The following is a 22,221-nucleotide window of genomic DNA, read 5'->3' as shown; positions in this document are numbered from 1 at the left end:
ATCAATCAGGGAATCTCCGGACTCCCACTCAACCTCTTCGCCTTCTCCTCTTTCTCCTTGAATAGTGCTAACAAGGATACACCGGATACCTTAACAACTTTAAACCTAACTCCAGGAATATCTCCCACGGCATGCCCCTTTCGCCCAAATCCAGCGATCAACACCTCGTCATTTTCTTCAATGTAGTTCAAACAACCATCGTTGGGAACAAAAGCAGCAATCTTCTTTCCATTCTTAATAAGTTGAACTCTTGCACACTTCCTAATGGCGGAGTTGTGGCTGAAACAAGAGTGCAAGCTCAAGGAAATACTAGAGAAATAATATCAAATGCACACTTGCCTGATATGAATTCTGTTACCTCTCAAAGATTGCAGCAGCATGAAATCGGTCATTTTCTTAGTTCGCCTAACAGAAGCTCTAGTTCTGGGTCATTGATTTCGAGCTGTAATCCATTGAACCAAAGCCAGGGAAATCCCCTTCTGCACAATACATTTTCTTTGGTAAATGCTCAGCGTGCAAACTTACCTACAGTTAGTGCCTGTGGTGTCGGAGCAAATAACGCTGACAAGCTGACCCAATGAGCGCTGACAAGCTGACCAGAATTATTACAGAGAAACGGTTGAGTGAAACGACTGAGCAGATTCAGAATGGCAGGACAGAAATGGCCACAAATAACGCTGAGTGAAGGAGTGTTTCTCTACGCAGCAATGAAATAGGAGAATACTGGCAACACAGGCTGATATAAAACATTTGAATTTGCAGACCTAGGACGCCAATTTTTACTATTTCAGGATTATGGGTAGAGGTGCAGGACTGACATGCACATAAAGGCCACAGAAAAAGCTCACATAAACAAGTGGCTCATACTTGAGCAGGGCAGGAGATCGCCCGCTCTGATACCATGTTAAACACACACATGGGCAGCAACAAAATATGAATGATAAACATGAGAGTAAATTTATTATTAACCAATGATATACATTTATAGTACATGGTGTGATCCTTTCATTCATATTTCAAGTGGTCTCTTGGACTCCTTTTGGCCGTTCAGCTTCCACACCAACCCTTAGAGGATTAGGTCTCCAACATTTATAAAGTGAAAGTGACTTTATAAGTGGTAAAGTCAATGTTAAATTATAAAGTGAAAAGTGACTTTAGACATAAAGTACAATGTGGGTACTTTATTTAATGGGTGAGTTAAAAAATAGAAAGTGAGAATTAAATGCACATTTATTCTCATCCCTTGATCTAAATGAATATGAGCCATTAGATCTTAGGGTTGCCCAAAAGTCATTTAGGAAAACAAAAGGGGGAAAAGAAAAGAGAAATTGTATTCATTCTTCATGAATAGATTGGAGAAAGGAGGCTGAGAGCTGGAGAAAAGATCTGAAGGAGAAATTTGTTGTAGCAAGCTGAAGGGGTGATTTCTGGGCAAAGTTGGGCATGGAAATCAAGACATAAAAGACAACAGAAGGTACAGTATGAACAACATTGAATGCTGTGAGTTGCATGCTTTTTGAGAGAAGATTTTTTTTTTTGAAAAAAATATCTGTACAGTCCATACAGTGGTACGAAAATCCATACAGTCAGTACAAAGTCTGTACAGTTGTATCCGTATAGTACATATTTTCAGCTTCAAGTGGGCACAGAAATCAAGGCAAAGTGGGCACAGTTTTCAAGGAGTTTTGGGCTGAAGAGATAAGTTGTATTTTGCTGTTTTGTTTTGTCTGCAAATGTATTTTTCCTGAACTTGAAAGATAAATAAATTTGAAGAGCTCTCTAACAGGTTTTCCCCGGAGAAGATTGAAGGGGTTTTGCCTAGGTCTAAGTTGACCAAAAATCTGTGTGTATTTTTGTGTGTTGCTGGTCTGGTTATGTCCATATTTATTTTCAGCATGTGTTGACAGTCCCATGTGTTTTAATCTGAAAATTTCATTTCCAGAATTCTATATGTTGAATGTATGTTTATGGGAAAGAGCATTTAACTGAATGGGAGTGATAAGGTGAAATTAAAACCGGGTTGGGATTGCAGGAAAATTTTTTTAGTCATCAAATTTCAACATGGTATCAGAGCTACAGGCTGAAAATTGCAGTTTGAACAACAGACAGTAGTTTGGGACAACAAACAGTGGTTTGGACAACAAACTGAATTTTTGGACAACAAACTCAGTTTGGACCAATGTTTTAAAACTCCGACTCCGACACTGACTCGGCCGAGGGTCGACTCCAACTCCGACTCCGACTCGATATCAACTTGGCCGGCTCTATTTCAATGACTCGGTCGTTGTAAAAACTACATTAAATATTTAATTTTTTTATAAAAAAACATAATTTTAAAGATTTTCATTCATGTTTCCAAACACACAGCATTAGAATATAGATAGAAGACAACATATGATCAAAGCAGGCTCATGTATATATCCATTATATCAAAATGGCACCCAGTGCACTGTCCAATACATACATGATGATGATATAGAGAATCGAGATCAAAACAAAAACACATAACAAATGATGCAAGATATTCTGATTATTAGAACATAGAAAATTCAATCCAAAAATTTGCACAGTAAGGATGAAATTGCTTTTTTATTTATTAAGCAGTGTCAGTCTGTTCATCCACTTCAAGTGGCTTTATTAACTTACCCTTAATCTCCATGTTCTATTTTGGATGTCCGGTTAATCCTTGAATTCTGTTTTGGAGGAAAAGGAGGATGCATAGAGAAAAACATTTCTGTGCATGGGACATAAATTGTGCCTATTGCATGATGCATCAAAGGAGTGGATGCCACATTATTCTATAAAACTTAGGCATTGCTGATGATATTTCATGGATCAGAACAACTATTGTAGAAGGTGTGGTGACAAGAAGGAGAAAATGAACAAATTATTGGATTTATAATTATATTAATTTGTACTTCATTGAACAGAGAGATTCTTCTATTACTGTAATTATGTTTGTCTCTAAATTTCCTTTAGGCTTAAAATTGACACCTTTGTGTCAATACTTTTCAAAAGAGGAGATGTGAAAGGTCGTGTTCTTTGTGAGGTTAGTGGGATTTGGTGATGTGCTATATGCAGCTAGTCAACTGACACTTCTGCAGCAAATATTGCAACTAACACTTCTGCCAGCAAATATTGATGTCCGAGTTGTGTTTTAGAAACTATACATTTTGCAAGGTGAAACTCAGTTTTCTATGGGATTCAATTTTTGATTATGGGATTCAATTTCCGATTCTGTAGGCTCCTAGTCTATCATTTGTGATTCAAATAGCCAATAATCAGAAAGTTCGTTTGCATGTTAAAATGTCACAGTGAATTCAGTTTTCGAAAGAACATTGAATCTTTTGATTGATGATACTTAAGTTATTCCAAGCAATTCATCCGGATTCCGTAGCCTGGGCCTCTTTTTCTAACCCGGCTGAGTTAATGCTGGCTCGGCCGAGCCGGCCGAGTTGTTAGACAACTCGACCGGCTTGGTATTAACCCGGCCTGCCGAACCGAATCCAAGGCCGAGTCAATATTTTTTGGCCTGGCTCGGACCAACTTGGCCGAGTCGGTTCTAAGCCGGCCGATTTTGAAAACAGTGGTTTGGGCAACAAACTGATATTTTGGGACAACAAGGTGAAATTTCACACAGACTGACCTTTTGGGACATCAAGGTGAAATTTCACATGGACTGAACTTTTGGGACATCGAGGTGTGCTAGAAAGTTCATTTCTCCATTTTTTTGGTTTTGTAAATTTGGACAGCAGTCATGGCCATGTTCTTAAGGATAGAGGACAAACTGGATGGGATATCCAACTATGTTGTTTGGAAGGACATAATTCAGATAGTGTCTGTGGAGGTAGCAATTTGGGACATAGTGCGGCAAGTGGTTGTACCTCCTACTGTTGCAGATGAACTTGCTGAATTCACAAAAAATAATGCAAAGGCAAAAAGGATTTTGATGGACAGTTTGAAGGATCATGTGGTTCCTCAGGTGAGAGGAAACACATATGCATATCAAATGTGGACAGCTCTAACCACTCTCTATCAGAGTACCAATGAGAGTAGGAAGATGGTACTCAAAGAACAATTGAAGAACATTAGGATGACAAAGGCTGAAAGTGTAGTTCATTATCTTGGCAGGGTCAAACAGGTAAGTGATGATTTGACTGCTATTGGTGAGGCAGTTGCACCCATAGAGTTAGTCAGGATAGCTGTAGCGGGACTTCCTAAGTCTTGGGAGGTCTTTGGAGATGCTGTTACCTCTAGGGAGAATCTTCCCAATTGGGACAGATTCTGGGATGATTGTGTGCAGCATGAGATACAGAAGACTGGCAGTGGTGGGGTGAAGATAGCAAATGAGGAGGATGTAGCCTTGACAGCCAGGGGGAAGAACAAAGGGAAGGCCAAGAAAGGGGCCTCATCAGATGGGGCTAAGGGAAAGGAGAAGAAGAAGAAGAAAGATACGGATATGTCCAAAGTCAAATGTTGGGCATGTCAGAAGATGGGACACTATGCTGCTACGTGTCCTGAGAGGAAGAACAAGGGGAAGAAGGGTACTGCAGCTTCAGCAGAGGTGGAGAAGTTTGCTTCATAGTTTGACTAGGACTTTGCATTTATTACTTCTACATCTAGTAGGAGTACATCATTCGATGTGTGGTACATAGACAGCGGGGCTTCCTGCCATATGACAGGTGCACGAGAGTTCTTTTCAGAGCTTGCAGAGAGGGCACTTGATATTGAGATTGTACTAGGAGATGATCGCATTGTAATTTGTGAGAGCTGTTGGTGTGGGGACTGTGACCTTTGAGAGGGAGTCTTTGCCTCCTTTGAAGGTCATGGATGTTTTGTATGTTCCGGGGATGAAGAAGAACTTGATTTCAGTGTCTGCTATGGAGGAGAAGGGGTTTGACGTCACTTTCTCAGGAGGGCAAGTATTGATGCATCCCAGGGGAGCTTCCATCACTTCAGCCAAAGTGATTGGAGTCCGCTCTGGGAAACTATACAGGTTTAGTTTTCAGTCAGCAGGAGCATTGGTGAGTAGCACATCTGGTAGCACTCACACTAGTACCACCAATAGTAGAGACTTGTGCGAGTTATGGCACCGGAGGATGGCGCATATGCATCATGGAGCTTTGAGAGTACTGAGGGAGATCACTACTAGAGTTCCTGATTTCAGTGTCGAGCATTATGAGGTCTGCAGAGGGTGTGCTTTGGGCAAGTACACCAAGTTACCATTCCTAGCGAGTGACAACAAATCTACAGGTATACTAGACTTGATTCATACTGATGTTAGTGGTCGTATGTCTCATGTGTCTTTGGATGGTTATGAGTATTATGTTATATTTAGTGATGACTACTTTAGGAGGACTTGGATATATTTCCTAAAGACCAAGGGTGAGGTCTTCAATCGCTTTAAAGGGTTCAAAGCTCTTGTGGAAAAGTAGACAGGTAGGAAGATTTGGGTCTTGAGGTCAGACAATGGCGGTGAGTACACTGATGGTGGGTTTTTTGACTTCTGTGCACAGGAGGGCATTAGGAGAGAGTTCACGGTTCCTTACAACCACCAGCAAAATGGGGTGTCTGAAAGGAAGAACAGAGCTATTGTTGGGGCTGCTAGAGCGATGATTCATGATCAGGGGTTGCCTTTGTTTTTGTGGGCTGAGACCTGCAATAATGCTATTTATCTTCAAAACAGGAGTCCTCACAGAGTATTGGGGAATATGACTTTGGAGGAGGCTTTCACTGGAGAGAAGCCTAATGTGGCACATCTTCGTATCTTTGGATGTCTTACATATTCTTATATCCCGAAGGAGCAGAGGACGAAGCTGTAACCCATGGTTTATGGGTCACAATGAGACTTCAAAGGTCTATTAGATCTTCATTCCTTCTAAACGGGGAGTGGTGATTGGGAGGGATGTGAAGTTCGAGGAGGAGAGGGCCTATAGGAGATCCCGGGAGTAAGATGAGAGAGAGTCACAGACTTCTTCTCAGCAGGGAGGTCAAGTATAGGGAGCAGCACCTCAGGGTTCTGGATCGACTGGTACAAGAGGTACTTCAGTGTCAATGACATCTAGGGCACTAGTGGTGAGTTCACCGAGCACTTCTTTAGGGAGTCCACTGGTACAGAGTTCACATGGCACTTCAGCTGACACAGGCATAGGTGCTAGTACAGGTTCTTCGAGGACAGGTGCTGGTACAGGCACACCAGGGTCAGTTGGCAGACCTTCAGGTTCACCAGACTAGGGGGCGGAGGATGGTGTTCCCTATGGGGAAGCTTCTTCAGGGAAGATGAGGCCCAAGTGGCTTCAAGGCACCATGAAGGAAGCAGAGTCTGTTGGTCCTCCGAAGAGGGTGAACAGGGAGAGTGTTCCACCTGAGCAGTTTTGTAGTTATGTAGCCAAGGCTACCAACATTGTTGACTCTGAGCCTACTAGCTATGAGGAGGCTGTCAGCCAGGAGGTATGGAGAGAGGCTATGGTGGAGGAGTATGCCTCTATCATTAAGAACAATGTCTGGGAAGTGGTGCCTAGGCCTGAGGGCAAGTCAGTTGTGACTTCCAGGTGGCTCTACAAGATCAAGCATGCTGCGAATGGCAACATTGAGAAGTTCAAGGCGAGGTTTGTGGCTAAAGGGTTCTCACAGATAAAGGGAGTTGACTATGATGAGACCTTTGCTCCCATAGCTTGGTACACTTCTATCCGATTCCTTATTTCTATTGCTGCAGAAATGGGTTGGCAGATCCATCAGATGGATGTGAAGACTGCATTTCTGAACGAAGTTATAGAGGAGGAGGTGTATGTTGAGCAGCCACAGGGCTTTGAGGTACTTGGGCGGGAGACCCATGTATGTCGGTTGAGGCGAGCACTCTACGGACTTAAGCAAGCTTCGAGAGCTTGGTATTCAAGGATTCATACTTACTTGCAATAGATGGGTTTCACAAAGAGTGATGCAGATCCGAACCTATACTACATTGTTGTAGGGGATGATCCATTCATTCTTGTGTTGTATGTTGGTGACTTGTTCATTACTGGGGCAGAGAGACTGATTAGTGGTTGCAAGGAGGATCTTGCAATGGAGTTTGAGATGAAGGACATTGGTCTGATGCATTACTTTTTGGGGCTTGAGGTGTGGCAGGAGGAGGGGCATATCTTTCTGGGGCAGGGGCAGTATGTTGTGGATGTGTTGAGCAGATTTCACATGGCAGACTGTAGACCCATGCCTACACCTATGATCACCAACTGGAAGAAGCTTCATGCTTTAGATTCTAGTTTGGTGAATCCCACATTGTATAGGCAGCTTATTGGGTCCTTGATGTATCTGGTCAACATTAGGTAGATATATCCTTTGCAGTGAACACACTTAGCCAGTTCATGGTTGAGCCCAGGAAGGTGTGAAAATTCTATTACTACAACAACTGATTTATTTTACCTACTTATTTTCCCAATAAGTTATTTATGAAAATCCTTCAGTAAACATTAAAATAAATATTGCTGCAGTTATCACACCATAATACAGAGACAAACACATGCACAAGAATTAACACATCGACACAAATATTTTGGACAACAGCCGCTGGAAAAACCCAATGTGGGAAAATCGGTGCAGCAAGGGAGGATTTTATTATTCAGCAATTCTTCAGTACAACTGGGTGCCAAACTAGCTTACCCAACAGAGAGAAAATTCAACTTCGAGTGGGCACGAAAATCGAGGCAAAGTGGGCATGGTTTTCAAGGAGTTTTGGGTTGAAGAGATAAGTTGTATTTTGCTGTTTTGTTTTGTCTGCAAATGTATTTTTCCTGAACTTGAAAGATAAATAAATTTGAAGAGCTCTCTAACAGGTTTTCCTCGGAGAAGATTGAAGGGGTTTTGCCTGGGTCTAAGTTGACCAAAAATCTGTGTATTTTTATGTGTGTTGCTGGTCTGGTTATGTCCATATTTATTTTCAGCATGTGTTGACAGTCCCATGTGTTTTAATCTGAAAATTTGATTTTCAGAATTCTATATGTTGAATGTATGTTTATGGAAAAGGGAATTTAACTGAATGGGAGTGATAAGGTGAAATTAAAATCGGGTTGGGATTGCAGGAAACTTTTTTTTAGTCATCAAATTTCAGCAGGGTGTGAGACCAGGCTAGAGGGCCGAAGTTTCTAGAGAGCAGAGGATCGATAGGAGGTGCAGCGCATTCCCAGCAACAGTGACGCAGTACTGCGCTGAGATTGCGTAGAGACAGCGTAGAGGCTCATCTCCAACACAGATAAGTGCCAGATTTCCCAGTGACAGGGTGAGATCATCTCACTATCTTTTTGTCCAGTTAGATCTCTGTATAGGATGGCCAGTTTGGGCATCCGAAGAATTGCACTCAAAAATTACTGAATAATAATTCAAACCTCCAAAGAATTGTACTAAAAAATTACTGAATAATATTTCAAACCCTTAGCTGTTGCACCGGTTTTCCCACATTGGGTTTTTTCTGGGGACATTTGTCCAAAAACAATGGTGTCACTTGTGTGTGCTATTTCTTTCTTGCTCAGTTCTTGTTTCCGCATATTATTTAAGTTGTGAAGGCTGCAGTTGTATTTATTTCGATGTTTACCATATAATACTATAAATAACTTGATTCAGTAGGAGAAATATAATCAGTTGCTGCAGTAGTGATTCGAGGATTCCGAATTTTCACATGGAGTACCTCCCAAACTACCAAAAATCAACACACATGTCTGGTTCGGGCCTGGAACTGTTGCCCCAGATGTTGACGCAGCTAAAAAAACGTTAAAAGCATATCATGGCCACAAGCAAGAAACAAAAGAAAAGAATATCATAAAATGCAAAAGAGAGCTATATAAAATATTGACCACAACACACTAAATATATAAAATATTAGAGAGTTATATGGGTGGAATCAAATTCTTTTCTGGAATTTAAAGTGCCCTGCGATGAAGTTGTGCTCATATATTTGTAAGGAAGCACTAGTCTTATGTCAAAGTGGCAAGTATGACCCCATTCCATCCTTTCTATAGATTAAATGGCTCCCTTTAAAGCTATAAAAGACTAGTGATAGACACAACCCATGTGATCCTTTTGAGACAGAATAAAGACTGTTATTCATGGTAGTATTGCAATTAACAAGGGGAAATAAAAAAATGCCTCAATTTTCTCGTAACAAAAAAATCTGGATGCCTCGTTTTATCTTCAGAATCCATCTTCTGGCCTTATTATATATTTATGCTTGGGTCTGCTTTCCAGTTTCTGATAAAATTAAATAAGTAGATAAATGTGAGTGAATTTTAAAAAGTTAAAAAGTAGTTAATCTAATTTCCTTTGCACTAAATAATATATTCTAAGGCAATGTCTTTGTTCTGGACAACATTTTTAAGTAAGGGACTGAAAGTGAATACAAATTAAATTTTCAATTTCAAGTTTCACCACGATCTTATATTATTTCCAAACTTATCTATAAATTTGGATGACAATAAGATATCACTTGCACACACCAGTTTAGAATTATATATATTGATAACTATGTAGTAAAAATCATAATTAAGGTTTTAAAGGATACACGGAACTTGTCATTTGGACTTCGAAGTAGCTAATAGTACTTGAAATTTGTGTTTTCTCTATTAAAATTAGAATAGTGATTTGAATAGCAAAGTTCCGTCTGAAAACATTTTTTGCAAAGTTATCTTAACCTTCATTTATGTGCAAATGGTGAGTGGTGCATGTTATTTGGTAGTTTTCTTAATTATTTTTTATATCCACTTTGTCTTTCAGTTTTGTTCAGGTGAATTTCATTTCATTTCACTCCATGTTCTGAGTTTTTACATGTTTAATCTTTTCATTCACAGGTATTGGATATGCACTTGCAAAAGAATTCTTAAGTGCTGGTGATAATGTGATAATATGTTCAAGATCAGGCATGTCCTTTTTCTTTTCCATGTTTTTTGAATCTTTTGACATTCTTGAGAATTTGCAAATGTTGCTCGTGGAATTCCCAAAATCAACTTGTCAAGTATTCTTGTGATTTTTGTAGAATCACATAAAATGGTTATATGGAGATGTTCTAGATTGTTTGCATTGAACAATTGCACATTTCTTTCTTGCTTATTATATATAGCCTCCAAAATCCTTGTGATATACCATATGGTTCAATTATAGCAAATGCCAGATTTTATCCAAAGTTGATGGAGGTTCAAGTAAAATTTCAAACCCATTTTCTGTAATTTCATGCTATGGAAACCATGGAAATAGAACTAGATTAGTTCAAACCCTATAAACTGAAAACACTACAGTAGAGATCAACCATCATTAAGGCTTTTCCATGGCTGTTGGTGCGCTTATTGAGTGGACAAACTTTTTCACATATAAAAAAAATTACAAAACAACCCAGTAAGGATCATGAAAGCTTTAAAGAGAGTCCATTGATGCCATTGGTTTGCTAATCATTGCATTTAATGGATTTGACATTAATATGGCTTAGGAGCCAGGCCTTGGACATGTAAATTTACAAGCTCAAAGAAAGAAGAAATGGTTACGAGGATGAACATGCACTGCATGCCAACTCAATCAAATCATGGGAGTATGATGCTCAAGTCATGTAGTTTCGATGTAGTGGATATTCATGCATCTCCAGGGAAAGTTATATAGCTTCCTTGTAAGCCAGATGATCAAGACCCTATCTTAAAGGTCAACACTGTATCTTCATCCCCTGTCCTATCAAATAACTTCCTTGTAAGCCATATGATCAAGACCCTACCTTAAAGGTTAATGTTGTATCTTCATCACCTGTCCTATCGATGGGGATACACTGGTTAACCTAAGTCCAAAGCTGTTAAATTTTGGTATGTTCTATGCTTAGAGCAATTTACTTCAATTTTTCATATTAGCCCAATGTCAATATTTAGATTAGCAGTCACATCAACATGATAGTAAAGTGCAGATAGAACATAAACATAAACAGTAGAAGACAAGCCAAGACAAGAGGACACAAGATGTGGCACCAGCCAGGGACAAACCCCAATGTGGGGAAACCCTTGATCAATTCTTCTTATATTCTTCAATAGTTCAGCAGAGAGAGAGATAGTACAAATATACAAATCTGAGATTTTATGACAGCAGTAGAAAGTACATCATTATGACAGTCTTCAATCATTAAGAGTGCTGTAGCATATCCTGATGCAACATTCCTCAATTGCTAGCTGCTCCAGCAATTCTGGTTAGGGCACAATATGCAGCCCTAAACTCCCTTGACTGTGATGAATGGCTGATCTGATAAGGGCACCTGAAGTTGTCCTAAACTTCCTTCATAATCTTCAAACAGTCCTAAGAGAGCAGCCCTAAGTAATCCTTGCTATGGTGCTATGGCCTGTGGCCTAGCACATAGCAACACTGTAGTAAATGTCCTCAAAACATCATCAACGCAGCAGCACTTTCAAGCATCTAACTGTGTACATATGCTGATCTATGGAGCAGACCTCTTCAATACATTCCTTCAATGACTGTGGCTTATCAACCTAGCAAACAGTCCTTAAATCATACCTAGAACAACTTCCTTTATTACGCTGTTACCTACAGCAAGTATGTTGTCTATCCAGGCATCTTAATGTTGTGTTAAGACACTTTCTTGTTGCGTTCTAGGGCTACTTCTGCTGCGGCTTAGGGTATTTACTTCACTGTGTATTAGGGCTCCATTGACAGCAGTTTTAGGCTTCCTTGTGACTGCGGATTTAGGGTCTCTTTGGACAGCGAATTAGTGCAAACTGTTTCCTGCGTATTGGAGCTTCTTCTTGACAGCAATTAGGACTTCCCTTGACTGCGTCCTAGTCTGCTTTATGACTACAGTTAGGGCCTCCCTTAAGTGTAGATTAGAGCTCTTCTTTCAGCTGCTTAGAGCCTTCCTTAAGAGTGGATTAAGGCTTCTCTTGATCTGCGGCTAGGGCACCTCTAGGACTGCGTATTAGGGCTCTTCAATAGCTGTAGATTAGGCCTTATCCTTGCATGAATAGGAGCCTTCCTTTGATGTGGATTAGGCCTGTGTATGAGGCCTCTTTGACTGCGGCCAGATCTCCTTCAACTGCGGCTAGGTGTCTCTCCCTTCAATTGCGTCTAGTGCTCCTTGTCTTGCTGCGTCTAGAACCCACCCTTCACTGCGTCTAGGACTTCTCCCTCTTGATCTCTTTAGGCACCAAATCCAAATGAGTGGAGAGAGATCATAAGACAAGTGTGATTCAAATGGCTCGAGACCTCTTCTATTTATAATGCAACGTTGAGGATACGCTGGGGTTATTTGCTTGTTGGTCAACCTTGACAAATTGTCAAATAACACAAATAAATTCATATCTCCGTGAATACATGTCGGAATCGGATGATCTTTAGATCAATTCTACACCTCTCGGAGAGAGGAATCCAAGAAAAATATCAGCTGCCATAAATAAGATGACCCACATGGAGTTTGGCCCTAGTTTCCAATTTTAACAAAGCCCACCTTATAACTTCAAGCAAACAACTTCCAATGTTATTTCCTTAGACCCTATAACCATGGTGGCTTACTTTAAAGCTTGTGTGCCTGTTGCCTCAAAATCTATCAGGCCTTGTGAGAGTGCTCACAAGGCAAAGGCTAGACCTTGTTGCAACAATGAGGTAGATTGCCACTGTCATCTCAACAATCTTCCTCCCAGTGTTTAGTGGAATTGCACCACAAGGGAGGCTTCCCAATGATCACCTAAAAGGGTATTTTATGTTAAAAGGTTCAAGGTGAAGAAGATATAAGCTAGGTGAAGACACTCTTTAATAGACAAAGGCTCAATTCTTCTTATCAAGGGGTAATGTATCATACACCAAGCCTAGAGAGAACACATATGGCGTATGGTTCCTTGATATGTAGCAACAAAGGAGTTCCTAGGCATGCACAAAACAAAGAAAGGGTTCACTAAAGATAAGATGAACAAAGGAATAAGGCAAACCCTCAAATTAAGCCTCAAGTTGTAGCCCTAGCTAGGGTAATCAAGCCTCAAGTTGAATCCCTAGCTAGGGTTAGGGTTTCGTGGGCACAAAAATAATTAGAGGAGGATGATGTCAACTCTCCTAGGGTAAGCTTAATCGTGCAAAAGGCTATATTTTGAGTTAAAAGGATCTCCAAGGAAAAACTCAAGGTTTACAACTTCCAATGTCCATCCACAAAAGCCCTAAAAGAATTCAACCCTACCTAAATGCCTTAGTGGCTTGCCTTTAAAGGCTTGGGAAATAGAAGAAAGGGAAAAATATTAAAGTTTTCAAAGTTTTTGATCAACACCAAGGTTGCTAGTGCCTAGTCCTACTTGGATGATGGAGTGTTTAGGGCTGCTGTAAGAGATAATGGAAAAATGCTTGGAGTAAGGGGTGTTGCCTCAAAATCTAGTAGGAGATGTGAAATTTTCAATCTATTGCAACAATTGGAAAAAATTATTCTAACTAATTAAAAATTAAATGCAGTTTATTTGCTACGACAAATAACAAATAAAATGACAATTGCAATTTTCACCATAGAAACGTTGCTGAAAATAAAATGTTGGAAATTGAGAAATATAGAGCACATACAAAAAAATATGACACTGTTATTTTTGGAAAATTTTCTGTTGAGAAATCAATGCTTATAGGAGTTATGGTTTGATTCCTTTTTCTTGATAATTACTTGTGAATTACGTTGGCTTCTTTTACTTATTAATTAGTTTATCTTTCATCAAGCAATTACCAAATTATATGTATATGAAGACCACAAGAACAAGAGACACAAGATGTAGGCGCTCAACCAAGGCAAAACCCCTACAAGGGGAAAACCTAGTCAAAAATCTTCCTTCAGTAGATTCAAATCAAGATGAGACACTTCCAGACTTCTTAGACCTAGACAAAGACCTCCTCCAACCACCAAGTCAACCCTTCCCTTCAATAGATAATCCCTGTCAAAGTCTCCAAGTGACAACTCCCCAACAACAACTTCAGTCCAGAATTTCAGCCCCCAACAACAAAATTTCGACCCCCAGCAACAAAATTTTGGACTTGCAGTAGACACAGAATTTTGGCCCCAGCAACTGCCTAGAAACTTTGCATGTGTGAGAGATAGATAGCCTAGAAACTCGAGGTCTTCCCAACAAATTTCGTCCTTCACCAACTACTTCGCTCTCGTTTCTGCCTCTCTTCCATGAAGATTGAACTTGTTTAGTGAATGCTCCAAATAGATTGAATTGCTTCTCTTTATATAGTGTTTTTGCTGGGTCGAATTGCCCTAATGTAGGCCGACTTCATGGAGACAGAGCCAACTTGGTGTGGAGGTGACAAATAACTTTTTAACTCAAAAATAATTATTTCTACACGATACAAAAGCCCAAGAAGGGTCTAATAAAAATGATAATGACTCTAATGACTCAAGACAAAACCTAGAAGCCTTCAATGGAGACTTTGACCTAGAAAACATTGACCCAAGCATGAAAGAATGATCTACTCTCGATTGGAGAAGTCATTCTTGACAGACAACTTACTCTCACCACAAGCTACAATCAGTAAACACAGAAAATGGGACCAAATGTCTGAGCCATTGTATTAATTTGTAGAAACCGAGCACATCAATGATAGAAATGGAACATGGGCTTGCCACTGTAAGCTATGGCAATAACCCAGGTGAGAATACAATGCTCAAATTGTTGGAAAGGTCCCTAGAAAGATCTGTGCACTGCCTAGGAAGACTGCTGTTGCTGCTGGAAATGACCGAGTTTCAGCCCTAAAAAATGCTCAATTTTTTTTGCCAAATTAACTAGAGCCTCCCCACCCAAAAACCATAAAAGCGCAGAAAGGGATTAAGCCTGTTCCAATGTGCCCTCGTGACCTCGAGAAATGTGTGTGGTTCTAAGTGGCTGGAAAAATTTGCTGTAGGAAGAAATCTACTCTAGAATGCTCAAATCAACTGCTGGAAAAATCTCATCCAACTCTTGCAAATCACTCCTCCAAATCTCCTTATTTCTCCTTAGCCCAAACTCCCAACTCTCCTTGACAAAATTATTGTGCAGTAGTTGCCTAGTGAACCCCTGCGCAAGCCCAAAATGGACCAACTCAGCCGTCCAAAAGACTCCCTCTTCATCCTTGTAAATTGCCAAAGGCAACCTGCTCTTCTTGTGGATAAATTCTCTGCAAAAAATCTGGCCAAGAAACTCCTCTTTGCTGGCTCTACTCAGCCCTACAACTTTTCCTTTGGCGCCCTTGGAGAAACACGCCCCTGTTGATGGATAGTTTGCAATATAGCTCCTCAAATGCTCGAAGCAATCTCCCTATTACTTTCCTAGGGTGACACTTGAAGTTCATCGAAGGTAGAGTTGGAATTTCCGCCTAGAAATTAATCATGGAAATTAATCATTCTAATCAGATGACCACCATGCAAGACCAGTGGATGACCATGGAGGAAAACCATGCCAAGGAGATTAGTGCTATGAAGGATGAAGATTCTAACCAAATGGATGCCATAAGAAATGAAAAGATCACTCTTCAAAATACGCTGCAAAAAATGGAAAACACACATGAGCAATTTTTTTAGCATAGATCAGATGAGGAAATAAACAAAGGACTTTCGACAGATCACAAGCCTCTCAGCTCACTGAAGCGTTTCCCATCTCATTACAAGGAGGTCACTTGCCCCATTGGAAACATGTTACTAGAAGTGCCATGATTGAGAAAGATCAAACTTATGTGTCACCTTTGACAGAGTATATTCAGAATAAGATTGGGCATATTTCAGATTCCTCAGATCTTTCATCCAAGCATTTGTAGGATCAAAACAAAAAATCTACATTGGTCCCATTATTGTCATCACAGCACACTGGGAAGAAAAGGAAAAAGCGAAAAAGAAGAAGGAAGAGGTTTGATGCATTTGATGGCCGAGAGAAGCTCAATATTCGGATAAGTCAAAGTCCTAGCATTTTCAGAATTCAACATGGCACATCTGAGAAGCAACCCATGGACTTGCCTAAAAGTCGGCAGATGCTCAATATGCACTATGTTGAAGACATCTGATGCCATGGGGCATCTTTGTATAGTATCTCTAACCCTACTCCCTTTCATTTATGTCATTAGTTAGTTTTCTTTTTATGCACTTATGTTATATGTCTTTACATTTCAGTTTGTTAGAGTAGATTTTTCTATTCCAGCAGATATTCTATGTGCATGATGATTTCGATTATGAGCAGATATATCTTTGATGGACTTCTGTTTTCTTGGATACAAGATTTTGGATTCTCACGTCACTTCGATGAAGCAACGTGTCCCCATATGGAGCTAGATGTTGCACCTATTTTGTCACAAGTCCAAGGAAGTAGTTGTGCAAATTTTTTCAAAGTTCAGAATCATTAGCCAGCCAATTCTTATGTCATTGTAAACCCAATTTCTGCAAATTGTAATGTAAATGATGCTAGTACGACCATTTAATTATGTAACAACCTAGGTAAGCCTATGATTTTGGCAACGAATTTCATCCTAGGAGGTTTTTTGTCTCACTGAATTATGTGTGTTTCTAAACATGGATAATTGGCAGAGTTTTTCCCTCCAGCTTAAACCCCAAAGCTAGGGTGGAATTTATTGACAAAGTCTTAGGTGAGTCCTAGTGTTTTTAGTCGAGTCTATTGTAAAAGTGATTTGGGAATAATTTAAGCTATTTGGCTAAATTATTTTATTACAAATCACTTGGTCTACTAGATCATATTGTGTCATAGAATTGGGTAAAAATTATGAGGGTTTATAATGAACAGGTATCCCCCCTTTGAGGGTTGAATTTGTAATCATTTGATGTAAAAATATTTTAGCGCATGATCCCCTGTAGTTAGACACCATGGCTAAAGTATTTGAGGGTGGAAAAATGTTAAAATTGGAAACTAGGGCCAAACTCCACATGGGTCATCTTATTTATGGTAGCTAATATTTTTTTTGGATTCCTCTCTCCGAGAGGTGTAGGATTGATCTAGAGATCATCTGATTCTGACATGTACAAATGAAGTTATGAATTTATTTTGATTATGGACAAATTGTTAAGGTCGGCCAACAAACTTATGTAGGCTCAGAAGTCCAACAGTGATGTCTATTCATCCTCAATGTTGCATATAAATAGAAGGTGACTTAGCCTCATTTGGACACACTCATCTTCACACATCTCTCTCTCTCCTCATTGATTGGGTATGGATTTCTGGGCAGCAACTCTCTCCACACGTGCGAAGGAAAGGAAGGATAAATTTATGTTTTGGACGTTGACCAGGTTTGACTGAATTTCCAGATTGTTGTTTTGACTGCGTTGACCACCTTTGACTACGTTGTTGTGAGGGTTATCTTTGATTGGGCAGGTCACATTTTTGGGCACAAAAATTGAGGCAAATCGTTGACTGTTTGACCAATGTTAACTGTGGTTAGGGATGACCGCAGGCTGACTGTTTGGCCAGACTTTGACTGGGTTGAATTTCATTGTTTTGAAGGTTGATTCATCTTGCTGTTTGGAGACCGAAGTTGACTGAAGTTGACCGAATTATTGAGGGTCAAATCTGCCCTATTGACCAATGTGACTTTTTTGGTTAGGGCTCTTTTGCTGCTGTTATAAATTATCAGATTTGTAAATTGTACTATCTCTCTCTGCTAAACTATTGAAGACTATAAGAAGAATTGATCAAGGGTTTCTCCACATTGGGGTTTGTTCCTGGCTGGTGCCACATCTTGTGTCCTCTTGTCTTGGCTTGTCTTCTACTGTTTATGTTTATGTTCTATCTGCATTTTACTATCATGTTGATTTGATTTCTAAATTGGATATTGATATTGGGCTAATAAAGAAATTGAAGTAAAAATTGCTCTAAAGCATAGAACATACCATTGTTTCCTAAATTTAACATGGAATCAGAGGTGAGGTGAAGACAAAGCCCAAGCCAGAGTGAAAGGGCAATCACCAAAGACAGTTGGACAAGGACAAAAGGTTCAATGGGTTCCTCATCTTACTTCCCGGCTGAGGATAAGCGCCATGATAAATCTGACTATCATGGATGGAAGATGTCTCTTGATTTGACCTTGGAAGAAAAAGAAGTGATGGATTATGTGCAGGGTAAAATCCCTGAACCTCCTTCAAATGCACCAGCTACTGCGAAGACCAAGTACAATAGGGCTGAAGTCAAAGCGAAGAAGATTATCAGGGATTCCATTGACAAGCATCTGGTGGCCTATATCTCTGAATTGAAGACCTCCAAGGAGATCTACGATAAGTTGGTCGACATGTTCAAGGTTAGTAATGCTAATCAAATTCTATTTCTCAAGAATAAGTTGAAGGATATTAAGAAGGGCAAGGACGAGGACATTCAATCCTATTTCTTGAGGATTACTGAGATCAAGAATGATCTACTCTCGATTGGAGAAGTCATTCTTGATAGGGAACTTACTCTCACCACCCTTGGAGAACTCCCACCTGAGTGGTATGTATTTAGAATGACTATACTAAAAAATGATCGAATTCTAGGGTTTAAGAATTGATGTCGAGATGAATTCAAGAAGAAACAAGAATGGTGGAGCAAGAAATGCCTTCTAATAGAAGCAACCCCACTGCTTTCTCCGCTCATGCCAAGAGGAAGAACAATGCAAGTTCAAAGAAGCAAAGTCAAGGAAGACCGGGATTCAAAAATTGAAGGTAGGGAAGATGCTTTGTTTGTAATAAGTTTGGCCACTATGCGAGGGAGTGTCCTAATAGAAGGGATACAACTCGAGATGATGACTATCATAACAAATCCATAGGCAACTTCAACAACAACGATCAAAGGAATGGCAAGTCCAATGGCAAGGGAAAAAGGAATGCGGGAAATCAAGGAAATGGTCGACCCTCCAAGAAATCAAGGAACTCCAAGTATGAAGAATCCAATGTTGTTAACAATAAGCAAAAGGAGTACTATCTTATATCGGCCCTCTCCACTGCCTCTCCTCCAGACACTTTGGGAAATTGGCTGATTGATAGTGGTGCCTCAAGGCACTTCACCGGATACAAGGAAGCCCTCTCTAATTTGATAGAAAAGGAGACAAACTTGGAGATCATCCTTGGAGACGATGCCACCTATCCTGTGAAGGGAGTAGGGAATGTTACCCTTCAATTGAATCAAGGTAACACTATTCATTTGCAAGAAATACTATATGTACCTGATCTCAAGAAGAACCTGGTGTCCATTTCGGCAATGGAAGATAAAGGATTCAAGGTGGATTTTATCGATGGAAAGGTACGTGTTTGGAAAAGAAATTTTAAAGATGCTTTTACTCTTGGGTTCAGGGTTGACACTTTGTATCAAGTTGGAGGAAGTCCATTGGGAGCCATGTCTTGCGACACATCTCTACAATCTGAACTATGGCACCGGAGGTTCGCTCATCTTCATTATAAGGCCCTACCCAATGTGAGACAGATGGTGTCAGGTATGCCCGAGTTCAAAGTAGAGCATGAAGGTGTATGTCCAGGATGTGCTGAAGGAAAACTTACAAGGGGACCATTCCCCTCAAGTAATAGCATGATCACATACATATTGCAATTGATCCACTTCGAGATATCTGGTATGATGCCCATAAACTCCTTGGGAGGATACCTATATTATCTCACCTTTGTGGATGATTATTCCCGCAAGACCTGGATCTACTTCTTGAAGAAGAAGGATGAAGTGTTCACCTGGTTCTGACACTTCAAAGCCTTGATCGAAAACCAATTCGAGAAGAAAATCAAGATATTGAGGACTGATAATGGGACCGAGTACGAATCTAATGAATTCCAAGATTATTGTAGAGAAGCTGGCATTAAGAGGGAGACTACAACGCCATACACTCCCGAACAGAATGGTGTGGCTGAAAGGAAGAATTGCTCTATTGTAGAAGCAGTCTGTGCCATGCTTCATGATCAAGGCCTTCCGAAGTTTCTATGGGCCAATGTTGCTTGGGAGCGGGAGCGGGAACGACCATTTTCAGAAGCTCCCGGTTTGGGAGCGAATCTGGGAGCGATTCTTTAAAAATATATATATATTTTTAATTTTTGATACATATATGTCAACAAAAACATGTAGAATGATGAATTAGACATAAAAAACATAAAAAAACATAGATTGATCATTGAACCATATCACATCAATCATCTAGAAATTATAATCGTCATCAACCATGTCCACAAGTTAGTAAAATACATATTATAACTGCTACATATTGAGTCTCGTGAATCATGATTCATCAAATTCAATCTTAAAGTTTCAACTTCAAGCTTTCAAAATTGAAAATTCAATAACATTTATCATCATTGATCACCAAAGTTGTACTTGTAAGCTAAGTAACTAAGTTTAACCATTACAAGAAGTAATATCTTAGATATTTCTAAGTCCTAACTTCTAACTGTTAACATGATATGAAATGTTATAAATTTATAAAATGAAACATGAATAATGAAATGAAATGAAACAACTTTAGTCTTTCACGAAGCATCATATTCATAATTCACAATCATTACCAATGAGTTATAATTGCCAAGGCCCAACTTCAAACTTCAAATTTTCATTGTCACAGTGATATATTGTTTACAAAAAATATCATTATGATATGAAAGAGTCAAGAGTCAAGAGTCAACGACTCAAAACTCAACAGTTATGAAAACTAAAGTCTAATAGAAACTAAAAAAGACAAGTAAATTGTAAATCTACATGTGGCCCTTGCCACGAGAGTCTCCAGGAGTATGAGCAGGTCGTGGTGGTCTTCTAGGAGTCTCCCGCACAGACCGACGACCAGAACTAGAACCTCCACGTGAGGGTGTAGATGGAGGTGGCGACAGCAAAGGAACAAGACTCGGACCTCGAGCACTGCTACTGGATGGTGGAGGTGGAGGTGGCATGGCTGTTGCAGCTGCTTCATCTTCATCCCTTACAAGTTCCTCTTCCAGTTCTTCAAGATGTACAATGCCATCCTCCAAATTGTCATCCTCTGGGTGATTGTCCCAAATTTTATATGTGGGATCCTCATAAGCCCGATCACAGTAATGACTCAACAACCTCAAGTTGTAGTGCACATAAACCAAGCTTTCTGCTCGGTTTTCATTGAGTCTGTTTCTTTTCACATTATGTATGTAGCTGTAGGTGCTCCAACACCTCTCTGCAGAAGAAGTATTTACAACTTGTGAAAGAACTTTTTTTGCCAATTTTGGCAAAAGTCCCTGGTTGCCATATGTTTCCCACCATGTGAGAGTATCAAATCTATCTCTGTCATCCATTGCATGGAAGTTACCGTACAAACCAGTGCCACTGAAGTATCTGCCTATTTCAAGGCGCACAGCTACACATTCCTCCCTGTCAGGTACCAACTTTTCTAATGCTTCCAAATATCCTCTAGTTACCTCTGCATCTAAATGGGGTTTGGTCCTAACCCCACCCCCTGGTGCAGGTTGGCCCAACCAAGATGTAGAGTAGTATTTTGGCGTAAGGATATACGCCAAGCAATGTAGTGGAAGATTAAGTCTATTCCACCGTTCACACACACAATCGTGAATCAGATTGTACAAGTCGGGATCTCTATTATGAACAATATCTTTTATTTCCCCCAACATGGTATCCATCTGCTCATACACCTCGCCAATCACTGGTTTGTCTGTATCTGCAAACCGAATCATGTGATAAATGGGCTTGGTGAAATCCAATACTTGCCTCACACTTGTCCAACACTGACCATCAAGAGCGGCCTCCTCCACCAGTTCAAAACCTCGTCTGTCAGCTGCATTTGTAGCCCTTTCCTTTAATACCCGCCAATGTGGACTTGATACCATGCTAGCCAATGACTCTCTTACCTTCAAAAGGCGCCTGAAGGTGAGGTAATAACTACCAAATCTGGTCTTCGCAATATTCAACAACTCCAATCTCGAGTGACTACGGAAAAGGCCATGGGTATTGCTATGATTTGTAATAAATTTTATCATTTGTTTGCCTTTCTTGTACAAATCACCAATCCATTGGTATTGTGCATTTTTGTTTTTGACAACATCATGCATCAGAAGGTTCAATGTGTGAACCAAACATGCAGACCAAAATATGTTGGGGTATTTATCCTCAATAATTGCTCCCGCTGCCTTACAATTAGGAGCATTATCAGTGATGACTTGGATGACATTGTATGGCCCAATACGGTCAATTGTTTCAAGTAATGCTTCTGCAATGTTGATGGCGGTCCTGAACTTGTCTGAGTAATCATGTGCAG

General features: G+C 40.0%; 1 protein-coding gene and 1 pseudogene across 2 annotated transcripts in view; one reads left to right on the top strand and one right to left on the bottom strand.

Annotated features, from left to right (window-relative positions):
* Nucleotides 1-22,221, top strand: part of LOC149232017 (chlorophyll(ide) b reductase NOL, chloroplastic-like) — a 345,384-nt gene that overhangs the window by 10,973 nt on the left and 312,190 nt on the right. For both annotated transcript variants that reach the window (XM_089376419.1, XM_089376417.1), the window contains exon 2: nt 9,834-9,902. In XM_089376419.1, the coding sequence (XP_089232545.1) occupies nt 9,834-9,902 (69 nt within the window). The remainder of the gene's footprint in view (nt 1-9,833; nt 9,903-22,221) is intronic.
* LOC149232019 (small ribosomal subunit protein uS12y pseudogene) lies at nt 6-392 on the bottom strand (annotated as a pseudogene).

The sequence above is a fragment of the Pinus tabuliformis genome, chromosome J, assembly GCF_031772625.1.
Source record: "Pinus tabuliformis cultivar Carrire ecotype Pingquan chromosome J, CPIR1, whole genome shotgun sequence".
Taxonomy (NCBI): Eukaryota; Viridiplantae; Streptophyta; class Pinopsida; order Pinales; family Pinaceae; genus Pinus; species Pinus tabuliformis.
This window is presented reverse-complemented; position numbering and strand designations above follow the sequence as displayed.